This window comes from Leptonychotes weddellii, chromosome 6, assembly GCF_054177405.1.
Source record: "Leptonychotes weddellii isolate Sample4059 chromosome 6, ASM5417740v2, whole genome shotgun sequence".
NCBI classification, from domain to species: domain Eukaryota; kingdom Metazoa; phylum Chordata; class Mammalia; order Carnivora; family Phocidae; genus Leptonychotes; species Leptonychotes weddellii.
In genome coordinates, this window is record NC_138374.1 from 108,456,101 (window position 1) to 108,484,097 (window position 27,997).

At 39.3% G+C, this 27,997-nt stretch overlaps 1 protein-coding gene, 1 long non-coding RNA gene and 1 other non-coding gene across 15 annotated transcripts in view; 1 reads left to right on the top strand and 2 right to left on the bottom strand.

Moving 5' to 3' along the window:
• The window catches only part of CD55 (CD55 molecule (Cromer blood group)), a 41,825-nt gene extending 17,450 nt beyond the window's left edge, over nucleotides 1–24,375 (bottom strand). For 3 of the 11 annotated variants that reach the window (XR_014146510.1, XM_081824918.1, XM_081824919.1), the window contains exons 1-8: nucleotides 24,243–24,375; nucleotides 23,250–23,432; nucleotides 21,576–21,767; nucleotides 21,083–21,182; nucleotides 19,911–19,996; nucleotides 16,891–17,079; nucleotides 10,311–11,183; nucleotides 7,416–7,436 (exon numbers count right to left, since the gene is read on the bottom strand). Coding sequence is in view for 9 of the 11 variants with exons in the window: in XM_081824918.1 (XP_081681044.1) it covers nucleotides 7,416–7,436; nucleotides 10,311–11,183; nucleotides 16,891–17,079; nucleotides 19,911–19,996; nucleotides 21,083–21,182; nucleotides 21,576–21,767; nucleotides 23,250–23,432; nucleotides 24,243–24,306 (1,708 nt within the window). In the remaining 2 variants the exon portion in view is untranslated. Of the gene's footprint in view, nucleotides 1–1,983; nucleotides 2,054–6,383; nucleotides 7,437–10,310; nucleotides 11,184–16,890; nucleotides 17,080–19,910; nucleotides 19,997–21,082; nucleotides 21,183–21,575; nucleotides 21,768–23,249; nucleotides 23,433–24,242 lie in introns of those variants that run through there. The other 8 variants (XR_014146511.1, XM_081824922.1, XM_081824921.1 and 5 more) reach the window with 7 other exon arrangements.
• LOC115939925 (U6 spliceosomal RNA) lies at nucleotides 18,247–18,349 on the bottom strand. Its single transcript, XR_014146720.1, has one exon. It is a non-coding gene; the product is annotated as a U6 spliceosomal RNA (small nuclear RNA).
• The window catches only part of LOC145722332 (uncharacterized), a 48,682-nt gene continuing 44,909 nt past the window's right edge, over nucleotides 24,225–27,997 (top strand). For all 3 annotated transcript variants that reach the window (XR_014146514.1, XR_014146513.1, XR_014146512.1), the window contains exon 1: nucleotides 24,225–24,330. This is a non-coding gene — a long non-coding RNA (uncharacterized LOC145722332). The remainder of the gene's footprint in view (nucleotides 24,331–27,997) is intronic.

A 27,997-nucleotide genomic window follows, 5' to 3' on the forward strand; every position in this document is an offset into this window, starting at 1 on the left:
TGAATCATATAATTTTAATTTCAACCGAAAAGCAGTATCAGCATTTCCTTACAATCACATCCCTTTGAACTAAAAACTTACGGGAACCCTACATTTCTAAAAGAGATAAGTAAATCCTCTGATAGGCAAACACAAAGGATCACCAGGTGAAGGGACACGATCACCTTCACACTCATTAACTCTTTTCCCTGTCCCTATTAAGATCCAATTTTTAATTAAATCGGTATGAAATCAGGAGCATAACCAGGAATGTACAAAGTTAGCTCTTACCTTCAACAGCTTTTACTTCCAAAACAAGGCAAGTGGAGTGTTTTTTAAGTGCACATGAAAAAGGCAAATTCTTTCTTAGGGGTTTGCACAAGTTTCCTCTGATTCAGAAAGAGAGGAATTTGGTTTACTGCAAAACCCCAATAAAATTCAAAACAAATATTCCCTCCTTCTACGTTTCAGCACTTTGCATCCCACTGAAACCAACATGGCCAATTATTTTCCTGAAAAGTATGTAAAGAAACTGAAGCTGCCCAGAGAGTGCCCAGTGAACTCCACATTCCTTCCCCACCCCTCTTACCTGCCAGGCCCCAAAGCATTGGCTTTGCAAGGTAAACCCACAATGCTCTAATTCAAAAGGAGAGCCAGAACAAGGGCAAGGAAGTACGTAGGGTGGGTGGTTTACTTTTTTTCCACAGTAGTTTTGCTCAAGCATCAGTACCAACTTAACTCACTTTATATGACTTCGAATTCTGTTCATTTTTGTTGGACTCTAAACCACATTCTTAAAAAGTTTCTGAAACACCTGAACTTCTATTTTACTACATTTGGTATTAAGCATCTAGAATACTTTATTGGCAGTAAACAAATATCTATTTAAAAGCTCACAAGACCCAGTGGTCAGATAGTTTTACTAGAAGACTGAACCATTTGGTGACTTAAAGAACATTTACATACTTTAGCTTACAATAGGCTTCAATAACATTGTTAATTTAAAGAGAAAGGTAAGAGTTCAGAGGGTAAAAAGTAGATAGCTCACATCACCCCTCAAATTAAAACAGTCCATTTAGTGACAGCATTAAAGCAGAGTTGTTTTTAATTAAGGGGAAAAAAAATAGGCAGTAGGGCAGTTTAGAAATAATTCAAGTTTATATAAACTCTACGGTAAGAAACAGTCAAATCTATAAAACAAAGGAGGGTCAATTTAAATAATCCTCTGTCTACAGAATAGGTCAGAGCCAGCTATGACATTATACTTAACACATGCACATTCAAGGCAGATCAGATGTTTCAAATAATACTGATTTTTTTCCCTATGTGCAGCTGTTCTACCATCCCAGGGCTTACCAATGTGCCAAGCAATGTTCTACCTTCTTTACAGGGGGCAATTCATTTGATCCTTACTACAATCCCCTGAGGCAGGTGATATACGCCCCCCACTTTACAAATAAGAAGCCTCAGAGAAGTGAAGTTGCCCATTGTCCCATGGCCCGTACTTCAGCCCGGGGATGATTCAAATCAAGCGGTCAGGCTCCTGGGCCCATCCTCTGAACCACGGGGCTGTTTTTAGCTGTTTCGGCATGTTTTCATATATCCAACTCAGAAAAAGGCCTGATCACAGGCAACCTGCCAAATCTATGAGAGGTTGATTTTTCCCTAGGTTTTTGCTTCTGTGTAACACACAGATCTTACCAGAAATTGTACTGAGTAGGGAAACAAGGTGAGTTGGTTAATAGATTGCAAAGCGAGAATGTGGCTTTCAAATCACTTTCCTATGAAATGTTAATGTCCTTGAATCTACTGAAAAATTAAAAAGAGAAGAAAAAAGACACAAAGTCTGTTTACCCAGGGCAGTAATGACAGAGAAAAGGAATAAAGGGAGAGCATGTCCAAAAAGACAATTAAGCTAAGAAAGTTACCTTCTGATATAGTGTCAAGTTTTACTGGAAAGAAGCTAAGAACAAATTTTTTTAAATCATCAGAATTTCTGCTCACCCTGATTTTCCATAGTGCCAGAAAATTTTGACTAGAATTAGGGTACCAATTATAGTACCAGCAACAAGTCCTTGAGGGGGAAAAAATTTGGTAACACAGTTAATAGAAACATGAGCAAGTACATATACAATGCAGTTTCACAATGACAAACACACCAGTTACGAGCCAAGTTAAAGAAAAACAGGAGACGTGAATTCTATTTTGTGTGTGGCTTTCTTAATGTCACAAGTTTGACAGTAAAAATTGCATGCTATTTATCCTTTCGGTCAAAGAAAAATAAAATAAAATACTTAAAGTATCACATACTCAAATAAGATGTGTTTAACCTGTTGGAGAGGCTTCCGAAGGGTTTCAACCCCACCAGGCTCAATTTTAAATGCTTTGATCATTGGTCATTCAAACATGATGACTGCGGGGGCGCCTGGGTGGCTCAGTCGGTTAAGCGGCTGCCTTCGGCTCCGGTCATGATCCCAGGGTCCTGGGATCGAGCCCCACGTCGGGCTCCCTGCTCAGCGGGGAGTCTGCTTCTCCCTCTTCCTCTGCCTGCCTCTCTGCCTACTTGTACTATCTCTATGTCAAATAAATAAATAAAATCTTTAAAAAAAACCATGATGACTGCATTATGTAATGTTAGCACTAGAAGGTATCTTGGAGTTCACTCTCATTGTGTAGATGAGTAAACTGAGTCTCAGAGAGATGAGGGCTACGTATGTGGTTAATAGGAAGGCCATTTACTTTGTTCCTAGTAAAGATAAGAGCTATAGGCATTTCTCCATCACAGGAAAGGTAATATCACCTGTGCATGGAGGCTGAAACATATTTATGTTGCTTACAGAATATGCTGTTCAGTGTTTAGTCTGTTGTCGATACAATTTCATTTAGGAAAGCATTATTTTGAGATTAAATGCACTATTTTGAGTTGTATGACAGAAAAGTAATTGGTCAAATAAGTTGGTCAACAGTAATTTCTATAGTTTGATTTTCACACACAGTCTTTCTTCTTCCAAACCACCCATGTGCCCTTTCTCCATAACATTCTCGGTCTCCCTTTCCCTGCCTACTCCATCCTGCAATGTCCTTGAACTCTATTCTTTTGATCTGTATTGCAAAGGAAATTACAGATGACACTAGGAAAGCAACTGAAAGTAATGTGACCAAGTCACAAATTGGTTCCAAATCAGCAAACGCTCATGTCACACAATTGCACTGTCGTATGGATACATGATTGAAACAGCTATTTCTACCACAGGTAGGTTTTTACAGTATTTTACCCAATCAATTTCTTTAACTGATCCCCTAGCACCATATCATTAGCTTGGAAAGACTGTATTCATAAAATCAATCATGACTCCTCAAAAATTTGGGGTTCTTTTCCCTTCACCACTCCCATTAGCTCCACCATTTTCAATGGTTGTAAAACCATCCCATTTTCAATTTGAATGATAAATGAAGACAGAAAATTTTCAAGTGATCCAGAGTATCTAGATGGCTGAACCAAAATCTTATTCCTAGAACACTGATCAGCACATATATGTAATTCTAGAAGAATGTGTGCGGAGACTGAAAACTAAAAAAGCTAAAAACTGAGAAAGTTTTAAATAGGTTGTTCTTCCTTATAATCCTATTTAACATAACAGAATAAAGGAACTGAGGTCTGTGGACAGGTGAAGTCACACTGGAAAGAGGCTTTTATAGGAGGAAAAAGAATGTGCTTCAGTAAACCTTAAATTTTCAGATTTACAAATCAGAATTCAACCCCACTTCCTCGGCAACATCCATAGGACCCTTGAAGGGTTTTGTTATTATCATTGGATTTTCTTTGCCTCTGTATTTTTTAGGTGAGGGAAATTCAAATGCTTCTCTTGCCAGCCTAAGCAGATCAACGAAAAATTAGATGATTATGTTGTCTGATTTCTTAACTTCAAATAACTTGTAGATAACTGAAGTTACTTATAATGGGATTTAAGTTCATCCTTCAGAGAGAAGGTCATAAGACACAGTGAAGACCTGATACAGCATCTGACGCATTTCAAAGTACTACTGATGATTCAAGACTCTTGAAAGTATGCCTCCATTTGGGCTAGTCTATACCATATGCCATATGCAGGTGGATGTACAAAGCCAAGGTTAATCAGCATGTGATATTTGAAGGATACAGAAAAAGCATTTTAGATATGTCACTGAGTAGTCTCTAATTTTTTTCTTAAATATTCCTTCAACTGACCTATTAATCCCCATAAGAGATTTATGAACATCACGAAATAGGATTTCAGCAATGGTGGGGGGGGGAAAAGTAAAGAATCAGGACTACATTAATTGTCAAATTTGAGTTGTGCAGATTTTCACATAGGACAAGAATCTATCCTTTCAAGTGCTGGAGAAACGAGTCATCTGTCTCTGCTGAAGCGCCTAATAGATGTGTGACCTTGGGCAAGTTACAAATCTTGCAGAAATCATTCTTTCAGATTAAAAAATGGGACATAGAGGGGCTCCTAGGTGGCGCAGTCAGTTAAGGAGCTGCCTTCTGCTCAGGTCACAATCCCAGGGGCCTAGGATGGAGCCCAGAGTTGAGTCAGGCTCTCTGCTCAGCGGGGAGCCTGCTTCTCCCTCTGGGGCTCCCCCTGCTTGTGCGTTCTCTCTCTGTCAAATAAATAAAATCTTAAAAGAAAAATTAAAAAATTAAAAATGGGACATAGATACATTATGTTTTGGGAAGTAAAATAAAAATATAAAAATTTCAGTAGAGTACTTGCCACGCAGCAAAAATGCAAATATTACCTTAATAAAGGACTGTTCTTACTCTTTGGTGTGGCCAGAGGGAATGATAAAACTGTCAGAAACCCATTTTAGGGGGCTTCTGGGTGGCTCAGTCGTTAAGTGTCTGCCCTCGGCTCAGGTCAGGATCCCAGGGTCCTGGGATCGAGCCCCGCATCGGGCTCCCTGCTCGGCCGGAAGCCTGCTTCTCCCTCTCCCACTCCCCCTGCTTGTGTTCCCTCTCTCGCTGTGTCTCTCTCTGTCAAATAAATAAATAAATAAATAAATAATCTTAAAAAGAAAAAAAAGAAAGAAACCCATTTTAGGAAAATAACAGCGACTGCACTACATGACTGCTTTAAGTTAATATTTATTCAATGGTTAGCACTGTGCTGGAGTTTTCATATCTATTATCTCATTAAGCTTCAAAGACTTTAAACAGGGATCATAAATGAGAAAACTGGGACTCAGAAAGATTAAGTTCAATCACTTGGGTTGAATAATTACTAAATTAAAAAAAAAACAAACCAACAGGATTCAAACCAAGGTCTGGCTGACTCCAAAACACAAGCCTGTCTTCTTTACAATGTTGGCATAAAAAAACAGAAACAAAAGCAAATACAAAACTACATATAAAAAAACAAAAACAAAACGAAACAACTATATAGAGCATGTATTCTCAATGGGGGGTATTATCCCAAAAGGGTGAAAAGAAAAATCTTACTTTTCTGTGTATAAAGTATAGATATACATACAGAATATACATAGATTTACAGTATGTCTGTGGTAGTGAAATTTCAAGGGGGAAGGGTGATTGGAAAATAAAATGTCTAAAAAGTTCCTTGAGGGGGAGAGGGCAATAATGAAAAAAAGGTTTTTGAGAAACAGCGATACAGAGCCAGCAGAATAGCTTTAGACCTCACAATAAAGTCTTCACTTACATGGCAAATAAGGGAGTTCTGAGATTAGTCAGTCTCTCTTTCTTAGCAGAATTAAACAGGAAAAAATTCAAATACTTCCAAAGTTCTAGTATCCTCTATATCACTCACTAACATTGCAGTGTAGTCAAGAAAAGCAATTTCCTTGTAAGTAGAGTTTGCTTATCTTTAAAATAAGAAAAGTGGCAGGAATAAAAGGCACAGCATAGGGAATTTAGTCCATGACATTATAATGGCTTTGTATAGTGACAGACAGCAGCTGCACTTGGGGTGAGTGAGCACAGCATAATGTACAGACTTGTCCAATCACTATGTCGTATACCTGAAACTAATACAACATTGTGTATCAACTACAGTCAAATTTTTAAAAAACTGATAAAACAAAAATGAGAAAAGTGACCCGATGCACAGGATAAATTGAAGAAATAAAGATAATTTTTAGGTTTATATTTTACAAGTATAAGATCCCAAAGAAAAATATTGCCATATGTCTGATTTAAGAGGGAAAGAGCTCCTCTTTATTTTTGAGCACAAGTTGGAATTACATCTAACCCTAAGGGAAAGTTTCTGGGAGATCACATAGTACATACTTCAAGAATTTCAGAGAAAATAAACCCCTCAAACCTTCACTGGATGCCACTGAGCAGGTGAGAAAAAGCCCATCCACTAAACTCATCATTGTTAACATTAAATGATGAAATCATGAAGTTTTCCTTTAGAATACATTTATTTCTATTTAAAATATCAAACAAACAAAGTGAATTCCAACTGTTCAAATCTTTCAAGATAAGTATTTTAGCTAAGGAGAGGTTCATTCAAAATATAAAAGAACTATAAATAATAATAATAATAAAAAAATACCTACTTTCAGCTTCAGTCCCTTGTCTCATTCATGCATGCATAGATAGGAGACGTTAGCTTACACGGACATAATTTTAAAATATTCACTTTTTTTTTAAGCGTATATTTTCCGTTGGGCATTCCTTATTAATATGCCAACTTAGCTGTATTGCTTCTTTTTTTAAATTTTATTTTATTATGTTAATCACCATACATTACATAGCTGTATTGCTTCTCAAACATTTCTTTTATCATCTTCTTTAGGAGTTATTAATCTTCTTGTTAAAATGTATAACATCAAATAATATATTTATGAACAACAACAAAAATACTGGAATAAAGGCCAGAAGACATTGCAACACAGATATGTCCTTATTTCTATAGCAACGGAATAATTTTAAAGTTTTCTTTGCTTTAAATCACTGACAGGGAAGGGAGAAGGAAGAGAACGTAATCAAAGGTAGCATTCCGGTTTATTTGGAATAGAAGTCTAGAAACAGTCAAGGAGTAGTTTGTGAGTACTTAGGCAATACTTGAGGCTTAAAAACTGTATTGACAACAGCCTCCTTCTTGTTGTTTTTGGCCCCTAAAATGATGATGCATTGAGACAATAGGCATTCAAGGATACTTGACTGACTGGCCAAATGATTTGAAGTTGCCCTAAAATTACCCTGGAACAAGAACATGGTCGGGAATACTTAGCAACATACCGAGTACCTATTGGTGTCCACCAAACACGTCGATAAACTGCATTTACCTGTCTTCTCCTTGACACTCTTAAACATTTCATTTTAATAGTATTCCTAAGACAGTAAAAAGACAATATTCTCTTCCAGGAATATGGATTGTACATCCCACAGTGATGACAATTTTTTTTAACTGCTGAAGAACCAAACTTACCAATTGCAATGATGGCAGCACCTGAAGAAAAAGAAAGAAAAAAATAATTACAAAAATAAAAAAAACATGTAAAGCCATTGATTTGCCAGCAATTTAACATATATATCCGCAGAATGTACTTGAAAGTTCAAAAGTAACTCAGATTTTCATAACTAAAAGAAATAATTATAAATAAATTAATGAAAACAGTTGTATATTAACTTAATCAAGAAACACATACACCAGTGCGTATATCTATTCAACAGAGTCAACACTATAAACATGAAACCTGATAAAGAGTGAGTGAATATTGAAACAGACACCATATAATTCAATTATATGACTTGATGGCAAGAAACAAATTTGAAAGCTTATATAGTAAAGAACTGTGATCCAATCCTATGACCAAGAAACTATCACAAACTGAAGTCTCTCTCAGCAGACTCTATCAAAAGCTCAAATTACTTCATTTTTTACCTTTCAAAGACTACGAATGTGGCACTGCAAAAATTACTTTCAAATAAATATATTTATAATAATATGCTGCTCTCCTAAGTAGTGAATGGATTTATTCAAAATACCACTAAGAATAAGCGAAGAAAGCACAGGATTTAAGAGTCAGCAAGTAGGTGTTTAACTCCCAACTTTCTCCCTATCAACTGGGTACTATATGATTCATACAAATTAATCTCTAAGCCTCTAGTTCATCACCTACAAAATGAAGCTGAAAAGGCTTATGTCGCAAGGTTGTGACAAGGACTCGTGTCCAAAGAGGTGAAGTGCATGGTGCGTACAACTATAGTGCATACCCAGCAAGTGGCAGCGACTCCTTTCTTTTTCAATATGAGCAAAAAATGGTAAATGATATCTGAGGAATACATTAATTGCATAAAAGAGAGAAATCTGACCCCAAATACTGGTTGTACTTTCATCATGATTATTGACTCAGGTTTAGTTCATGTTTTTTTTCAGGTTTCGTTTAAATTTGTTAAATTACCTTGTATTTTTTTTTTTTTTTACAGAAAGAAATATTTCAACAAAGTTAGCGCTCTAACAAATTTATATTGGTGAAAGTGAGACTTCTTTCTCGTTGCCTTGCTCTATGAAAAATCAGATGTATTCAACCTAAAACTTTTAGGCCCAGAGAGGTCATGAAAATTGAAGAAGTCAGTAAACTCCCACAAGTGTTAAAAGTAATGAACTAGACCTAAAGGTGTGAACACAAGCTATAAAACTGATGTGCAGGGCCAAAAGCCAAGGTAGATAATAAAATATACAAGATACTGCTTATGTAAATTACAAAAAAACAAACAAACAAACAAACAAAACAGTATCATGTACTACTAATGGATACACGTGTGCAAGTGTAAGAATTAAAACATAGATAGGATGCTTAAACACCAAGCTCAGGGCAGTCAGAGCTTCAGAGGGAGAGAAATGGAAATGGCACAACACATAATATCTATAATGTTCAAATTCTTAAAAATAGCCTTAAGGTAAGGGCAAAAAAGGCTTCAAGATAACAACTGTGAAATATACGAAATCATTATGAAAATATGGTCACAATGTGTCAAACTATTTAAAAAAAAAAACAAACCCATGATTATTGGATGCCATCAAAGAATGACCAAAAGCGGGCAGGAATGGGTTAAGATTTTGTGCATGTGCATGTATTTGGCTTTTTACAGAAAGGAATCATGGAATATGCAAAGGAAATTTCAACAAGGATACCTGTAATGTTTCAAGCTCTTAAAAATTATCTGGGTGATGATGGCAAAACAGACCTCATCACAGCAATTATGAAATCTGGACAAAATATGGAAAAGCAACCGTAACAATGATTTGAAGGCACTGGCTGGCAAACTAAGACAGGCAGAAATGGGTCAAGGCCAGAGAAGGGAGAACGGTACGGAATGAGGTTTGCATATTTGCAGTGAGGGAAGACCCTGGGCCATGTGGCATAGGGAGAAAATGCCAAGGTTGTACCGACTAAGTAAGAGGACAAGTCAAAGTATGAAGTTCAGGATCATTGACAGAGCATCTGGAACTTGAGGGGGCAAATTTGAGGGGCTGCTAATATTTTATTTCTTGACGTTGGTAGTGGTTACACAAATATTTGCTTTAGGAAAGTTATTGCGCCATACATGGGTGTTTTATGCAGTGTGAGTGTGGGTGTGTGTGGGTGTGTGTTGACTTCAATTAAAAAGTTAAAACAATTTTAAAAAAATTATCTCTTGGCTCACAGTCCTGTTGAGATTTTCCAAGGAACAGAAAAAAAAAAAAATAAGTATCTCTAATAGAGAATAAGAGTATCCATAAAAATTTTGGCTATCCATTAGGTAAGTTAATAGACAAGGGGACATCCTGGTAGCCCGAAGCAGCAGTAACTAGTAAGAAGGGTTTCATTCATTCGCTCTACACGTATTTTTGAAGTCTACAACGTATTTTACTCCACTTTTACAAAAATTGTCATTTAAAGACCCTTGTGTAAATATAGACCATTTCAAAGAATTCTGTCTTTTCAGTTACTTAGAAGACACTGTTGAGATGCTTTACCAAATTAGCAACTCTATGGAATCTGGAGAGATCCTTCAGCATGCTTAAGGGATGGGTCTCTATCAACAAACCAGACCCAAAAAATGGCTGTAAGGATGGTACATGTATTTGGTTCCCTAAAGGGTCTTGAAGAATTCAAGGACTACCTAAATCTCATATAAAAAACAGAATTTCTTTGCCAAGCTTAACTTAGCATTGTTTTCATGGAGCCCCAATCTTTTTCTACATATTGCAAAATGTTGCACCCTAGCATACTCCCAGTCTGCCTCTGAAGAAAGTCAAGAGCGTTAGTATGAAAAACTCTTCCCACCATAGCACCTTAGATCCCTACTCAGGAAAACCTGAGCAGTGTCAACTCACCTGAAGAGAGGGTCCCTTTTCCATTAGGTGTGCTGGTTGTCCTGGGAGTAGCTGAACTCTGTTTTGCTGTAACATGAGCAGAGGTCAATCTTTTTGTTGTATGGAGACCCTTAGTCACTGGGGCATGGATAACAGTGGACTTTTGTGTTGCTGGAAGACTCCGTGTAAATGAAGCTTTCGCTGTGGTGGATCTATGGGTTGATGGCATGGCCTGTGTGGCAGATGCATTTGCCATGATGGGCTTCTGGGCTGCTGCTGGGGTCTCTGTAGATAGAGCATTTGATATGGGGGATTTTTTGGCTGTGGCTGAATCTTTTGCTGTGGTGGGTTTCTGAGGGGTTGATGGGGCCTTTGTAGCTGACACATGTACTGTGTTGGGTTTCTGAGGAGCTGATGGGGCCTTTGTAGCTGACACATTTACTGTGTTGGGTTTCTGAGGAGTTGGTAGGGCTTTTGTAGCTGAAGAACTTATTGTGTCTGGTTTCTGAGGAGTTGATGGGGCCTTTGTAGCTGGAACGTGTACTGTGTTGGGTCTCTGAGGAGTTGGTAGGGCTTCTGTAGCTGAAGAACTTATTGTGTCGGGTTTCTGAGGAGTTGATGGGACTTCTGTAGCTGGAACGTTTACTGTGTTGGATTTCTGAAGAGTTGATGGGACCTTTGTAGCTGGAGCATTTATGGTGGTGGGTTTCTGAAGAGTTGATGGGACTTTGGTACCTGAGACATTTGCTGCACTGGGTTTCTGAGTTGATGTAGCTTCGGAACCTGGAACATTCGCTGTGGTAGGTTTCTGAGGAGTTGATGTGGGCTTTGTAGCTGATACAATTACTGTGGTGGATTTCTGAACTGGTGGTGTGACCTTAGAAATCTGAGAACCTTATATAGAAGAAAAATGTTAAAAAATATTAGCTAAATAATGCTGTCAAGTTAAGACTGAGGAGCAAATTGCTTGCTCTATGAATTCTCTTTCTCTCTCCCACAAACACCTAAATATGAATATGACTTTTAGGAGACCAAGTCTAATTATGATTTTCCCAGGGAATTGAAATGCTGCAGGTTTTTGCTTTGATATAAATTATGCCTGTAGCCAACTAAAGTGGGTTTACACCAAAGTAGTACTGAGGTTCTTAAACTGTTTTCTATGTAAAGAAAAGAAACCAAAGTCAGAGTTAGTAGTGATCTCATTCTGTGACACACCCCAAATTAAGATATTTTCTCTCACAAAATGTTTTCCTTTGCTCATGCCAAGACCAAAGAACCAAATAGAACCACTGGACAGACAAAGATAATCACAACATAGTTCCTTTTCTCGATGCTTTCAGGACATGTTAGTCACCTTGGGAACTTGTTCTGTTTTATTCCTTTTTAAAAGTAATACAGTCAATCTGAAAAAAAAAAAAAAACAACTCTTTTTTTCCTCTTGTGCTGGTTACCAATGTGACACGTATTAGTTTAGTCCCTCTTTGGACTGCAGATCAGGTAACAAATACCTGAAGCGCAACCTTGATTAAGATCCTATTCTGAGGGGCGCCTGGGTGGCTCAGTTGGTTAAGCAACTGCCTTCGGCTCAGGTCATGATCCTGGAGTCCCTGGATCGAGTCCCGCATCGGGCTCCCTGCTCGGCAGGGAGTCTGCTTCTCCCTCTGACCCTCCCCCCTCTCATGCTCTCTGTCTCTCATTCTCTCTCTCGCAAATAAATAAAATCTTTAAAAAAAAAAAGATCCTATTCTGAGAATTGCAACTCTAACCATTTTGTACAGTTTTAGGTCTTCAGTGCCTGTCGGCCTTTGGGCCACTTGCAAACTCCCTCCTCAGGCAGCACTGAGAAGGGCTGCCTGCTTCACCACACACTGGAGACTGTGGGCAACTTCTCTAATCCTGCTAAGCTGCGATTTTCTCATCTGTACAGTGAGGATAAAAACAAAGCGGATTTGAGAACATTATTGTAACGAATGAGAGAAGTAATGTAGGGAAGTTATTTCACACAATGCCTGTCTCTGAAGGAACACATTTTACCATTCCAGTGGGCAGCTGCCCACACCACCAGCACACACACCCTGCTCCACTCACTCAGACACCCAGCATCATTTACGTCTGCTTCCTGCTTTTCTTCCTCAGAGGACGGTGGGGATGGGACAGCTCACGGAGAAGACCTAGCCAGTAGAGTAGGACTGACACCCTCAAAAAATGGTAGATGGTATTGTTAGGGTAAGATTTTATATGGACTTTTCCTCTAAGGTGCTCATATCATAAATCTTATTCTTTGTTCCACCACGTTAGTTCTCATTTTTGAGCCAGAAGACGTACATGCTAGTATAGTGTAAGTGTCCTGGAAATTGCTTTTCTCGTTGCCTTCTTGTTATTTGATGTCTAGTTTAATTCCATCGCCATCAGCGCGCTCCAGATTATTTCAGTCTTCTGAACCACGTTGTGATTTAGAGCCCAGCCTATGGGCGATGTTCCATGCACACTTGGAAAAACTTCTTCCATCTGTCCTTATAGGGTTCAATGCTCTTAATATGTCAATTTTTTAAAAGAAGTTTAACCGTTGCTTCTATATTCTTACTGATTTTTGGTTGCTTATTCTAACAGCTATTGAAATAGGTGTGTAGAATACTCAAACTCTAATCATGGATTTCTCTCTTTTTCTTTCTATCCATTTTTTGCTACATGTGGATTGACGCTTTTTTTCTCCAGTACCCATAGATCGCAGATTGTGATAGATTCCTGTTGAACAGACCCCATTTATCATTATGAACTGTTGTATCTTAAGGTATTCTTTGATATTAATAGAACTTCACCAGCTTTTTTTTTTTTTTTGGTAACTGTTTGCAAAATATATTTTTCCATCCTTTACTTTTGACCATTCAGTGTTCTTATCATTAAATTTTGTCTCTTGTAAACAGCAAATAGGATTTTTTAAAATCAGTCTGACAATCTTACTTAAATCACACTGTGTAATTATTGATAGAGTTGGGTTTATAGCAAACACCTTACTATCAGTTTGCTTTTCCACCCATTTATTCTATGTTCCCCTTCTTCTCTTGTTTCCTTTTGGATGAAGTGTTCATTATCATTCCTTTGTTAGCTTATGATTTATACTTTCTTTCACTATTATTTTCATGGCGGCCCTAGAGATTACAGTATGTATTAGACTATAAGTCAATTATGCAAATTAACATTTTTACAGCTTTTTAGTATTGCCAGAACCTCATAACTTTTAAATGCAATTTACCTCTTATTGCCTTTTGCTCTGTTGCTCTTATACACTTGTATTCGACATACACATCAAACCCTAGAAGACAATGCATTTATCATTTCGTACAGTACCTATTCATGTACCTTTGCTAGTGTTCTTCATTTCCTCTTGCATTTTCATGTTTTACTTGGGATTATTTTCATTCTACTTGAAGGAATGCTTTTACTTTGTTGTTCTGTGCAGGTCTGGTCTTCTGGTGACAAGTTCCCGTAGTTTTCGCATGAGAACATCTTCATTTTGCATTCAGTTTTAAAGCATATATTCATTGGGTAAAGACTCCTAGGTGAGCAGTCATTTTCTTATCCTTAACTTGGAGGATTTCTTCTCATTGTCTTTGGCTTCCATAATTTTTGTTGAGAAGCCTGTGGTCAGGTTTGGTGTTGCTCCTTTGAAGATAATGTTGTCTTTTTGTCTCTTGATGCTTTTATTATTGTTTTGAGTTGCCAAAATTTTTGCCATGACATGCCGGGAAGTGGTTTTATTTTTATTCTGCTAAGAGTCCCGAGAACCTTTGGAATGTGCTGATGTATTTCATCAGTTTTGGAGCATTCTGTCATCTCCTTGAATACTTCTGCTCCTCTTTCTCTCTTTCTCTGTCTCTCCTCTTAGCTAACCTATGTTAGAACAGTTTAACATGTCTCAAATATCTCCTAAAGTTTCATCTATGTTTTACATCCCCTCCTCCCCCAACCCCCCCGTTTTGTGCTTCTGGGCATTATTAATGAATCTTCCTTCTTGTTCCTAATACTGTGGCCAAATCACTGTTAAACCTATTGTGCTCTTCATTTCAGATTGTATATTTTTCAAAAGTTGTAGAATGTCTACTTTATTTTTATAGATTCCAGTTCTTTGTTGAAATTCTCTATTTCTCTTTTCCTTTAATACCTTAAACATATTAACCACTGATTTTAAAGTCCTCATCTGCTAACTCAATTATCTGGATCTCCTTTATCTGGATTTATTTTCCCCTGATTTGGTTATAATTTCTTACTTCTCTCCATGTCTAATAACTCTTTTATTGTATTACTGACATTGTATATAAAACATTCAGATGGTATGATCTTCCAAGAGAGTCCCCTTTTCTGACAGGCAGACTGGTTGGAGGTGATCACATCCTCAGCCCTGGAGGGACTGAGCTGGGTCTCAGCCTTAGTAAAACTCAGTCTACTTCTACTCTTGCCTCTGTTCCTTGGGAGTTGTCCCTCTGGGCTTTTCCTCGACAGCCTGGGAATCTTTGTTTCCTCAGCCCTGAGAAACTGTGGGAGATGCAGGTCTGTCCTTCAGGAGTCCCCAGCCCAGCAATCCAGCCTCCTTCCCCACATAGCTTCAAAATGGGCACAAATGTGTTAAGGGGGACAGGAGTGTATGCTTGATTCAAGCTTCTTCCTCTGATATTTGTTGCCCAAATACCAGAAGGATCTGAGAGACTGCATTTTGTACTTTGGAAGCTTTGGGTCTAACCCCCAGTCTCCCCCACAGCCCAAGAAATCAGCAAATGGCCCTTGGGAAAAACTGGCTCTGCATTGAGGACCTCAATTTTCAGTATATTTTTCTAGCCCACCACAACCACTAAAAGCTTGGCCAGTTTCTCTCTTTCCTGGCAGTGGTCTTTTAAGTGGGTCACGATGGACCCCCAGCCCAGGTGTACATCAGGGTGGCTTGCCTTCACTCTCGACCCCCAGGAATTCTAGTTCATTCAGTCCTGGTCGTTCCCACCCTTGTATCTCATGCCTTTCAAAATATGACTTAAAAAAAAAAACTATCCAGATTTTGTAGTTATTATAAAGGAAATACTGGCCTACCATGGCCTACTCGGGCACTACCTTAGACTTGTAAGCTCTAAATAACTGATAATTTAATAAAACAGGGGAAAATAAATATGGAGTGTATCACATAGCCAGATTAAGAAGCAAACACATACCAAATTTCTCCCATAATTAAATTAATTCAGACAATATAATGAAATTCTCACCATACAGTTGTCACATCTCCACTTCATACTAACCATTATCGTTAGGGGTGCGGAGAGCCAGCACAGTGAAGCACTATTCCTGGGAGAGTGAACTGCTACAGTTTCTTTGGAAACAATGTTGGTAACGTCTGTCAAAAGTTTAATGCATGTCCCTTTGTTCCAGCAAGTACCCTGCAAAGAATTTACTGTACAAAATGCACTTGCACACTTGTGCAATTCCAGATGCCCAATATTTGTTGCAGCATCTTTTGTAATAATAATTAAAAAACAAACAAACAAACTAGCTAGAATCAAAAACTAAATTTCCCTCAATAGGTTAAATAAATGATATATTCATACAACTGCTATGATTAAAAATATAAATATGTGTATGTATGTTTATTTTCTAGAATCAAATGCAAACATTTGTGAACGATGGTTACTTCTGAGAGAAGGACTAGGGACAGAGAGATTGTTACTTTACATTTTATACCCGTCTGCATGGTTTTAATATTACTTCCCTGTTGATGTATGCCATTTATAACAAACAACTGTTTTCAACAAGCACTGATATTTAAAAATTCATGCTAACATAATTCCAAGTATAATTATAAAGGGAGCTCAAGTCACCCTGGCATCACATATCACATTGCTTAAATACCGCCTACTGGGATCACGATCTAGATCCCTCAGTTTAGTCTAAGGTTCCCTCCCAACTGAAGAAAATAAACCATTTTATTTACTTTTCATATTAATGTTAACTTATTGAAGGGGATATGGTAAGAAATAGCAAATGCAAGCTAACTCACTAAAAACATGAGACATGTTACTTCTTAATCTGGCTATGTGATACATTTCATATTTATTTCCCCCTGTTTTATTAAATTATCAGTTATTTAGGAGCTTACAAGTCTAGGGTAGTGCCCAAGTAAGCCACGGTAGGCCAATATTTCCTTTATAATAACTACAAAATCTGGATAGATTTTTTTTAAGTCATATTTTGAAAGGCATGAGATACAAGGGTGGAAACGACCAGGACTGAATGAACTAGAATTCCTGGGGGTCGAGAGTGAAGGCAAGCCACCCTGAGGTGCACCTGGGCTGGGGGTCCATACATACACTGTGTGTGTGTATGCATTTATTTATTTATTCATACATTACCACATATTCTCCATATCAGTGTTTCCTCCTTCCTTGGAAGTCATAGACCCCTCTAAGAATCTGATGAAAAATTGCACCCCCCAGAAAAATAAAAATACGTATATGTACCACATTTTCCATTCATTTCTCAGGGAGTTCATAGAATCTCTGTAGCCCATATATAGACCTAAAGGTATAAATAAAACAAAAATACAACAATGCAAACTCATTACCTTTGCATTCAGGTGGCAGGCCACTCCATTCTCCTTGGTCACCTCTAACAGTACAATAAATAGAGTTCTCTCCGATCAGGGTGAAGCTTTCATTACATCTATATTTTATAGTCTGTTGATACACATAAGTGTCCCGTGGATCCAGAATGAATCCATTGCTAATTTCTGGTGGTTCTGGACAGAAAATTTCTTTAAAAAAAAGTCCAACATATTTTACATTAATAAAACTGCCAATTACTTACTTTAATAGGTAAGATTAAAACATGTTAAATAACTTATTTTAAAAAAGTAAAAACCTACCATTTTTCTAAATTCAGCATTATCAAAACCAGGGAGCTTAGAAATACCTATTAAGTAATGAGTAGTGTATTTGGAGCTCTGGATACAAATGGTGTAAAACATGAATGCTAACTTTGAGACCAATGTATAGAAATAAGATCTAGAACATATATGTGAAGCAAAAATTACAATAAAGTCCTCACACATTACATATCAAATTGTGCTAGAAAAAGCCCATACTGCCGGAGTTCAGAGGTGAAAGCAGGGCAGAGATGTTAAGGAGGAAATGGAACTTGAGTGTAATACTGAGACATACCCTTCTGCTAAGAGAGCAGAGCAGAGGGCATTGCTCTGCGTTCCAGGGGGAAATGATGCCAAATGGAAGGAGCCTAGAAGTCAAGTGGCATACTTGGGAAATAAGAACAGATGATTCTGACAGAGTGAAATATCTGAAGTGTCAGGACTACATTTTGACTTTTAGGATCAAATTTTGTTAAGCATACATTGACGCACAGCCTTCTACTTAAAGTAAACGTATTGAGCAGCGGCACTCGGAAAACCGTACTAGAGCCCCCACCTTGGCAGTAGCCCTGATAAAAAATGCAATGGATCCACATTGCATGGATAGAGCATAGAGTATGAGGGCAAGACATGAGTGTGAAGTGGGGAGACCATGCCAACCCTCGTATGCTTTACTAAGGAGTTTGGACTTTGTAAGTGATGAGGAGACGTGTAAGTTTAAGACGGAAGAGATAAGTCACATCTGTGTTTCAGATGGATCACTCTGGGTAGAATGTGGATGAAACATTAACAGTCCCAAGAATGGGGGCCAATGCAATCAGCATCACCTTTGAACTCAGGCAAGTGGGACTCCTGCCCCAGCTCCTGCACTTTAAGAGGCTACGGCCCTCTTCGGACTGTGCTTCTCCCTACCAGTGGGGTATCTGCAGGGCTGTGGGTATGCTCACTGAGAGCTCTTCCCCCACCCCACTGTAAATTCTGCTCTAGGAACGGGCCCTCGGAATTCCCCCCTGCAGGGCCTGAAACTGTCCCTTCTCCCAGTCAATATTCTTTTTTTTTTTTTTTTTGGAACACTACAAATTTGTGTGACATCCTTGAACAAGGGCCATGCTAATCTTCTCTGTATTGTTCCAATTTTAGTATATGTATCACATGGTCCTGATTGTTGTATACACCTGTAGTCCAAAGTTCAGTATGCCATGGGGGTGGGGGGAGGTCCCCCAGTACATGACTTGGGCGTGTGGGCCATGTTGTGCATTTACATGCATCAGAGGCTTCTCACAGTGCCAGAAGGGGATGCCTATTTGAGTAAGTTTGCTGTCCAAACTCACTTTAGTATCATTTACAACATCCCTTGCTAGATGACGGAAATGGGAAAGGTGGGTGGTGGGTAGTAATGCTGAAAATTTCGAAGTACTAATAATGAGAAAAAGGGGAAGTAGCAGACATAGGAGGGTAGAGCTCAAGGTGGTGTGTGGTGTAGGAGGGTATCTGGGTGTGACCAAGCTTACACCTGCAAGCTCTTGGTTGGCAAGACTTCATTTTATTTGTCTTCATATCAACTGACCCCATACATTTCCTACCGCAGTGTGTCAATCAAGACACTCTTGTCAAATCCACTAAGTCTAGTCTCGTTTTCTGCTCCTAATAACACCCAAAACTTGACCTTAGCGATAATTTTAGCAAAGATGGGAGAAACAATAAAGCCTACATTTTTAAACGTTGCATTTTTTTTCTTAAGAAGAAAAAGAAATATGCTGCACATATTTTACTCCTCTCAATTTTCAGGAGACATATGCCTCTAGTGGATATAAATTTGACTGGATACATGCATTTATGATACTATTTCTATGTCCTAATCTCCCTCTAAGAAGATAAGATCTTCAAGTGCAGAAATCATATTTCTTCTTTATTGTATAACCTTATTTCTCTAATCATGAAAAATCAATCCCATTTCAAAACATTTATAGATAATTAGCTCTCTTCATAATCCTAAAAGAGGCAACACTGAGTCCTAGAAAAATGATGGGTTTGATGTCCAGAGATCTGGGTTAAATGCCTTCTCTTGCCATTTATTTTGGGATGTAGGTTCAGGTCATATAGACTCTCTGATCAAGAATATTTTAATTCATAAAATTAAAAATTATGGGGAAGAAAAACCCTGTATCTATTTTGCTTGATTGTTAGAAGGAAAGGTAGGATAATAAATGACCAACCACAATATACACCTGTTTGCTGGGGTTTTGTTTATTTGTTTTGTTTGTTTGTTTTGGAGTTTGTTGGGTTTTTCTAATCCTTTATCTCTGCAGCTAATAAATTAAGAAACATTACTAATAAAGATCTTTATTTTTATTTTTTTTAAAGATTTTATTTATTTATTTGACAGAGAGAGACACAGCAAGAGAGGGAACACAAGCAGGGGGAGTGGGAGAGGGAGAAGCAGGCTTCCCGCCAAGCAGGGATCCCGATGCGGCTGGGGCCTGATGCGGGGCTCGATCCCAGGACTCTGGGATCATGACCTGAGCTGAAGGCAGACGCTTAACGACTGAGCCACCCAAGTGCCCCACTAATAAAGACCTTTAAATTAGCTAAGACACTCCTACACTGGAAGTGGGGGGTACTACAAATACACAATGTGGATAATTCTTCATGAGAGAAAGTAATTTACCATTCACTATTCAGCCTCACACTAGAGTGCTTAGGTTTTTTTTCAGTCTTACCTTGGCATTCGGGAAATGGATCACTCCACCCAACACCCTCGTCTACAAGGGAACAGTAACTAGAAGTTTCACCAACTAGCCTGTACCTAAAGCAATGAGGGGAGAAAAAAAAGTTAGGTTTCATCCACTCGTTTGGCTTCCCTTAAGTTCTCCAAAATATCATCTTAAAATATTTACTACACCAGTAGATGGAGACAAAACAAGTTGATCAAAGTTCACATGGCAGTTTAAAGGAAAAGAAAAAATTAAATTAAAAAAGGTGATATACAAAGGATACGAAAGTATAAGACATACAAAACGTTTTTTATTTGGGTGGGGTCCACATGAGAAAACAGGAAAGTATTTTGAAACATTTTAAAGTGATATAGATGCTTGAATATTTTATATTTCTGAATTCTAAAAGATCAACAGAGGCTTCATAGAATAATAGAACATATTTATATTTTAAGGCTCAAAGTACTGCCCAGATTTGATATTAATCATATTAACGATCCAAGTATCTCTGTTGCGTACAGGAGACACATGATGTTGATATTTTTATTTTATAAAGAGCAGGTACACACACACACACACACACAGAGTAAAATATCATAATTCAATATGCAGATATTTAATGAGAAAATGAACATAAAGTTTCCAGCAGTCTCTGAGACACTGATGATACCCAAAGAGTGAGTTCCTTTTCCCTACATAGAGAACTTAGAAAAGACCTCAGGTCAGCATGATATTTTTATACTAGGAGTAAATGTTTTTAACACATAATATTTTGCAACAGGTGGTTTGCATACAGAAAAAAATGCAAATTCATTATTTAGGTAAAGTAAGGATTGGTTTCACTTGAACACTTGAAGGATATAATTTCTGCAAGTGCCAACATGTTACAGGTTTTTCCCTTTACTAGTCACATTTATAATTTTATAATGAATCACATACGTACTGAAATCTAACAAGTGAGAGAATTTGGTGTTATAAGAAATTGTCCTTTCTTGCCCTCATTTTATTAAATTTAACCATGATGAGCTCATGATGAAAGATCTTTGAGCAAAGGAGTTGTTTTATTGAGACTAGCTTGTAAACACTGACCACAAGTCTAAAAACTTCCATCTTAAGTCCTAATTTGTTTTTACATTTGTTAAATATAGAGTATAAATACGTAGTATGCCAAAACTTACCCCTCGTTACATGAGAAGGAGATAGATGAACCATATAATAGGTCAGTTGGTATGCTGACATGGCCATGTCTTAAATCTCCAGGATTAGGACATGATTTTTCTAGAAGAGAAAACAAATTGATTTTTTTTTCATTAAATTATCAGGCACTTCTATGCAAATTCATCATCTGAACTATTGACATTTCTTATTCTTAGACTTTTTAAAATCCTTCCTTCATTTTGTAAGTTTCAAATAAAACACTATATTTAGAATATACGCTTATTACATCTTAGGTAACCTTAAACAAATTAAATGTGAATAAATTAATACTCCCATCTCACAAGTATTTAGTTGGCCTAATTTAGAACAAAATTATAAAATTACTCTAATGGTTCTTTTCAGAATCATTCAAAGTAATAATATGTACACATGGACTTCCAGCATGAATGAAGGAAGAAATACTATTTCCCCAAATACCATATGATTACGAATACTCTGTAAAATTATACTCACTTTTACAAAATTCATCTGGTTTGGACCACGTAAAATTCTGAAGGCAAGTTAGTTTTCCTGAGAGAAAACGGTTCCTTTGGAAGCCAGGTCGGCATTCATATTCCACAATGGAACCCGCTGGGAAATAATTCTGTTTGGTAAAAGACTTTTTGAGAGATGCAAAAAGTAGTCTGGTTGGAACGTCACAGCTACCTAAAAGTATTAGGAAAAGCAACAATAAAAAAAAAAAAAAAAGGAAAAGCAACAATATAACTAATATCACCTTATTTGATAATCTGTGTTTAATTATCCAGAATTATTTGGTCCTTACATCACCCCTTTTTCTGTACTTCTTTGTACATATTTGATATTTAACTATAATAATATCACTACAACATTCACAGTATGTCAAGCACATTCACGTATATACTTCTATTTCCTAATTAGTAAATTTGGTACCTAGATATCACTATGCCTACAACTCAGGAAATATAACACATTTTAGTTGCCTGGCACAGTTCTGCCACTGACCCTTACCTGCCCAAAGGAGGACAGGGGTGAGAGGAGAACCAGTATTTCCTCAGACCCCTGGGGCTAATGTCCTGAACAACAATAACAGTAACAATAATAGCTAATATTTATTGACTACTTCTAAATGTTTTATATGTATAAACTCATTTCATCCTCACAACAACCCAGAAGGCCACAGATCAGGTGAGCCAGGGGTGTACATAAAAGTATTTATAAACGGTAAACACCTGGGCAAATGTGAATGTGGAGAGGCATGGTACAGTGGAAGGGACATGGACTTTATAGTCCAAAGACTCAAGTTTGGACCCTGGCTCTCCTGCATAAGAACTGCTGATGTCAAGAAGTTACTTGACTTCTGGGGGACTATTTCCCCAGACTACCTCCTTACTGAAAAATGGGGGTAAGAGTCCCTACTCCACTCATGGGGTTGTCCACTCATGAAGGAGTCAATGGAGTCAGCTATGTAGAAGCATTATAAACTCTAAAACATGATACATGTGCAAAGGCTTAAGTACTTCAACCACTGCCTTCTATCCTGCACACACAGAACCCAAAGGTTCAAGTTGATTTCACACTGGTTTCACAAAATACTCGTGGCAGTTTCTATATTTCCTGTACCTTCTATTACTCCAGGTTGTCCAAAGCTAGGAACCAAGTCTCATCTTTATCTTTACTTGTCTCTGTCAAAGTTAATATAGGACTATGCATCTAGTGATAGGTTTTGAGGGAAATACAGAGAACTTTTTAAAATGCTACCACAGAGTTGTATTTGGTGAGTCCTACTTTACAAAATGAAATTTAAGAACACAGAAGACCTATGTTATGTGTCGCGAGGTGATTGCCAAACATCTTCATATATAATTTACATCCTAAATTGTACCTATTGTTTATTCTATTAGTTCAGGAGGTACAGCATTAGGTGGGGGCAGGGGGTGGGGCAGAGAACAACAACAGAAAGTCCAAACCTGTTAATGAAGAAGCAGGACCTATTCTGGGAAGTAATGTGGTCAGTTAGCTGCAGTGTGAAGTGTCAGGTATATATACCCTGGGGTTTCCTAATGCTTGAAAACTATCGATTACCACTCATGCTGAAGAGGGATAAAATTAAGCTAACAAGATACATTCCATTCCCGTAACTTACATATACAAAAATGAAGAACTTACGGCTACAAAATTCTGCCACCTCTGACCATGTATTGTTGAGACAGACCACTGAGTCGGCCCTGCCAGGAACCTTTACAAAGCCTTCATTACATTTGTATGTTACTGTGGTTCCTTCTTGAAAACTCAAGAGATCTCCCAAAGTTGGTTGGGCATTAGGTACCTCTGGGGGAATGTTGCAGTCACCTAGGGAGGAAAAAAGAAAAAAAGAAAAAAAGAAAAGAAAAAACAGAACTGAAGGAAATAACACTTTTCACTTCATAGCAACATTCCTTTTGCAAGAGGAGTAAGGGAAGCAGCCAAGGCTTTTGATGCACAGGTAAGGTTTCCATACAGTGCTGAACCGACATACCAAGAATTTGCTAGGCTGCCTGTCTTGTCAATTAATTCAGTCTCAAAATAAGGACAGAATCAACCTCTCCCTTTCATTATTTAAAAAAAAAAAGAAAAAAAAAGAGTGGTTTAGAATTGATCTCCACATTGATACTGTTACTAAGCACACAATAAAGACAGACGCCCCCGTGGAACGTTCCACCTGGAAGACAAGATATGCTAACGGGTAGCGCCCCGTGCAGCACGTTTAAGAGGTGACAGTGGTCAACTCTGGCCTCCCACCCTTAAAAAGATGTTGGGGGATTCAGAATTCACTCTTTGAGCCCTGCCCTTCGGCTTCCCCAGGTTTGGCTGCTCCGCAAACTCAGCCCGCGCTTCCTCAACGGTCCCCTCCTCACTCCTGAAGCCGTGCTAGCTGGGGTCCAGCACAGCAAGACCCCACACTGCAGGACAGCCCGGAGATCCTCTCCCTGTCCCCAAGGGATCGTGCCAGTAGGAGCTCCGAGCCTTAAGGGTAGAGGATTACGGGAACGATTTACCCATGCCCACATTCTTCACCTCCCCGGGTCCCCAGACTTCCCGGTCGTCGCGGAGACGGATCCAGCCCCTCCCACCAGCCTAAGGGTTCCCCTGGCGGGGCCGGACCCCCCAGCCCCCGCTCACCCTGAGCCGCAGGTGGACCCAGCAATAGCAGCAGCAGGAGCAGCGGCCCGCGGAGAAGGCCCATGGCGCCCAGGGCCCGGGATCCGGAGTAAGGGGAAGCGGGCTCCAGCAAGGAGCTGTAAGAAGCAGCAGCGCCTGGCTATGGCCCCAGGCGAGTTAAATGAGCGCCTGGGCGGGGTTGGGGCTCTGAATCACAATGGGTGGGGCGAAGAGACGGGCGGAGGAGAGTTTAGCTCGCACCAGGTGCCGGGCAGGGCGAGGGCGGGGGACTCTCGCGGCTCGCTCCCCTAGAGACCCTAGACTGGGGAAGGGGGATAATGGGCCGGGAGAGGGGCTCTCTGGCCGGTCGCCTGGATTCTCTTTTGCTCTTTGCTGGGGTGGGGCCTGCGCCGAGCTCCCATCTGGAAATGTAAATATCTGCTTTCCAAGTAAACAAAACACTTGGGGGGCCCGGGGGGCGGGGGCGGAGGAGAGGGGCGTGGCTCAAGCGGCCAGGGCTTCGCTCCCTGGAAATCTGAATTAGGTTAACAGAAAATTTAGCGCTCTTGAGTGCTGCCAAGCTGAGCAGAAGGTGCGGTGGATTCCCAGGTAGCCCCTGGAAACTGAGAAAGAGTGCCCACCCAGGGACCTGGTGCCTTCAACTGGAGGTCTGTCAACTGCCAACAAGGAATGGGAAAAAACAGTGTGTGGTCTGCTAGCACACTCCGTAATCTGAAAACAGCAAGTGGGAAATGGCCCAAGAAAACAGGTCAGGCAACACAGCAAGGAGTGACCATTGTTCATACTATGTTTGGGTGGGAATCACTTTCCTCGCCAGGGTTCTCCTTATTTACCAAGGACAGCTCATGAATTCCACTTTGGGACTATTCTAGTCCGACTGCTGGGAGAAATGCACCATCCCGTGGAATGTGCGTGTGTGATGCGAGGGGAGAAAAATGCCCAAACAAAAACCAAGCGCCAGAAAACGAAATGATAGGGTGGTGGTTTTAAGAGGAAGGTTTGTTAGAAGACCTTAGGTATATTCCAGTGGTTTGCAAGACTAGCCACACATTAGAGTGACGTGGGGAGCTTAAAAAAAAAAAAAAAAAATCCAGATGCTCAAGCTACACTTCAGACTACTTAGATTAGAATCTCTGGGGATGGGAAGGAAGGGGGCAGAAGGATTACTTAAAGCATTCCAGGTGATCACACTGGGCAGCACAAATCTATACGGGGCTGGTCAGAGTAAAGGTCTCTCCTTCCCCCCAGTCCAGCACTGTCCCTGTCAAAAACACAAAAGGACATCATCTTTATGGAGAGTAACCCCAAGAGCATTTCCCTTTAGTAATTCACATCAGTCTGGTTAGCAGAGTTCATCCTAGGTTTCCTATCCCCTCGAATACCTTCCCTGGTTAAATGAAATCCTCAACTTGGAAATACGCCATGGTCCATGGATCAGATGTGGGGGTATTTGTGGCTCCAGTAATGATATTCTTTCCTAAATGTTTTTGATCACTCTTTTCCGGTTAGTAAGAGCTTTGTAAGAAGGAAGACAACAGTTTTCTCTGTTTCTCTGGCTCATGTTTACTGTAGTGAACTGAATAAACCCTGTGTTACCCAATGCTGGAGCCAATTGTATAGGGATTCCAAGAAAGGAACTCCTATAGGTTTTCATGGAAACCTATCAGTATTAAAACATTCTAGAGTTTAGAAGTTGAGTAGAGGGACTTTTAAAATTATCTAGCATTGGGGCGCCTGGGTGACTCAGTCAGTTAAGCATCTGCCTTCGGCTCAGGTCATGATCGACGTGGGTCCTAGGATCGAGCCCCACATCGGGCTCCCTGCTCAGCGGGGAGTCTGCTTCTCCCTCTCCCTCTTCCTCTTGTGCTCTCTCTCTCTAATAAATAAATAAAATCTTTTAAAAAAATAAAGTTATCTGGCATGATCCTCCTATTTGATATTAAAACATCTTGCTTTCACTTCCGTATGTGATATAAAAACACAAAATATATCAGGGCCCAGCAGTGTTTTAGAATTGATACCAGATCTTTGTTTATTCTCCCATGACTTTATCCACCATTCCTTTCTGTCCCACCATTATACAGGCAGGCAGTCTTTATTCCTGCTTGAGCTCATAGAACTGGTGTGAAAGGCAAGGTGGCATTATGGAAAAGAGCTGAAGGTCAAGGCCAGTCATGGAGCTGTTGAAGACTTAACTTCAAGCAAGGCCCGTTAGAGCTCTCTAAGTGTTTATTAAGTGAATGTAATACCTTTTTATCCAGGAGAACAATGAGCTCTGGATAGTGTTTTTTTAAAAAAAAGATCTCTAGCACCCAGTTTAGCTACACTAAGTGCTGTACACATTCACCTTCTAAAATATTTTGTTCTTGATAGTACTTTTTTTTTTTAAAAAAGGAACTTTTCCATGAATAACTGGGTGGGACTTTTTAGTAATACTATGACTACTTCCCGAAATTTCAACATTCTGAGAGTAAAGGGAAAGAAAGAAATCCACTATCCATTTCTCAATTTAGAAAAAAAGATCTGTGACGAAATTCTATGCATTAAGAAAAATGAAATATGCAAGTTTGGAACTTACTGAGAATTATTTTAAATAATGGCTTCAGTGTGTTGTGTTCCAATCACTTCATACACACGACACCATTTCACCAACACCACTTCACCAAGTGGAGATAATTGCCCACATTTTACAGATGAGGAAAAAAGCTGAAAAGCTAAGTAATTTTCCAAAACCCATGCAGCTAATAAGTGACCAGGCCTGAATCTACACCGAGTTTGTCTGATTTCAAAATCTGTACTTCTCCAACTCTACATCACTACATTCTTTTTATTGGACCCAGTTAGCGAAGGTTTCTTCTGTGTAGAGGACAGTGAATTCGGTATTTTGGGAGGTGCTTTGGGAACCCAGCTGCTTCCGGTGTCAGCAGTTGACCCAAGTCCTCATACTTGACCTTCCCCAAAACTAGCTGTGTGTTCTCATTGAGTCACTCTACCCCTTAAGGCCTCATTCCTACACTGACTAAGCAAGAGTATGGGGCTGAAATAGTCTCTATAGAGCTTTCCAATTCCAAAACAATAAGTTAATGTAATTATGTCAAAAATATTTTTAAAAAACAGCAAATAAGTGTATGACTTTGGCAGAGGTTAAGGATCATGGCTCTCACTCTGTCCCAGGAACCATATAATGACTGAATCAAAGACTTTTAATAAACCGGGGAGCACATTGTATTCAGAGGCACATTAAGGATGTGCCAATACTTGTGTCCAAGTATCTGTAATCTACTAGGGAGGTTTTATGTGATTAATGTTAAGAGAATGCCACAGCCAATGGAGCGCGGGGGGTCAAAAAGAGAGAAAAGACTATGGCCATTGGGGTGGAGGAGGATAACGGCCTGGTGATTCAGCTAAATGTGACGAATGAACATCAGTGCAATAGGGAAAAAATATGAAAGGTGATAAGAATGGTATGAGCAGGGGCGCCTGGGTGGCTCAGTCGTTAAGCGTCTGCCTTTGGCTCAGGTCATGATCCCGGGGTCCTGGGATCAAGCCCCGCATCGGGCTCCCTGCTCGGCGGGAAGCCTGCTTCTCCCTCTCCCACTCCCCCTGCTTGTGTTCCCTCTCTCGCTGTGACTCTCTCTGTCAAATAAATAAAATCTTTAAAAAAAAAAAAAGAAAAAAAGAATCAGTGAGTTAAGGGGCGCCTGGGTGGCTCAGTCGTTAAGCGTCTGCCTTCGGCTCAGGTCATGATCCCAGGG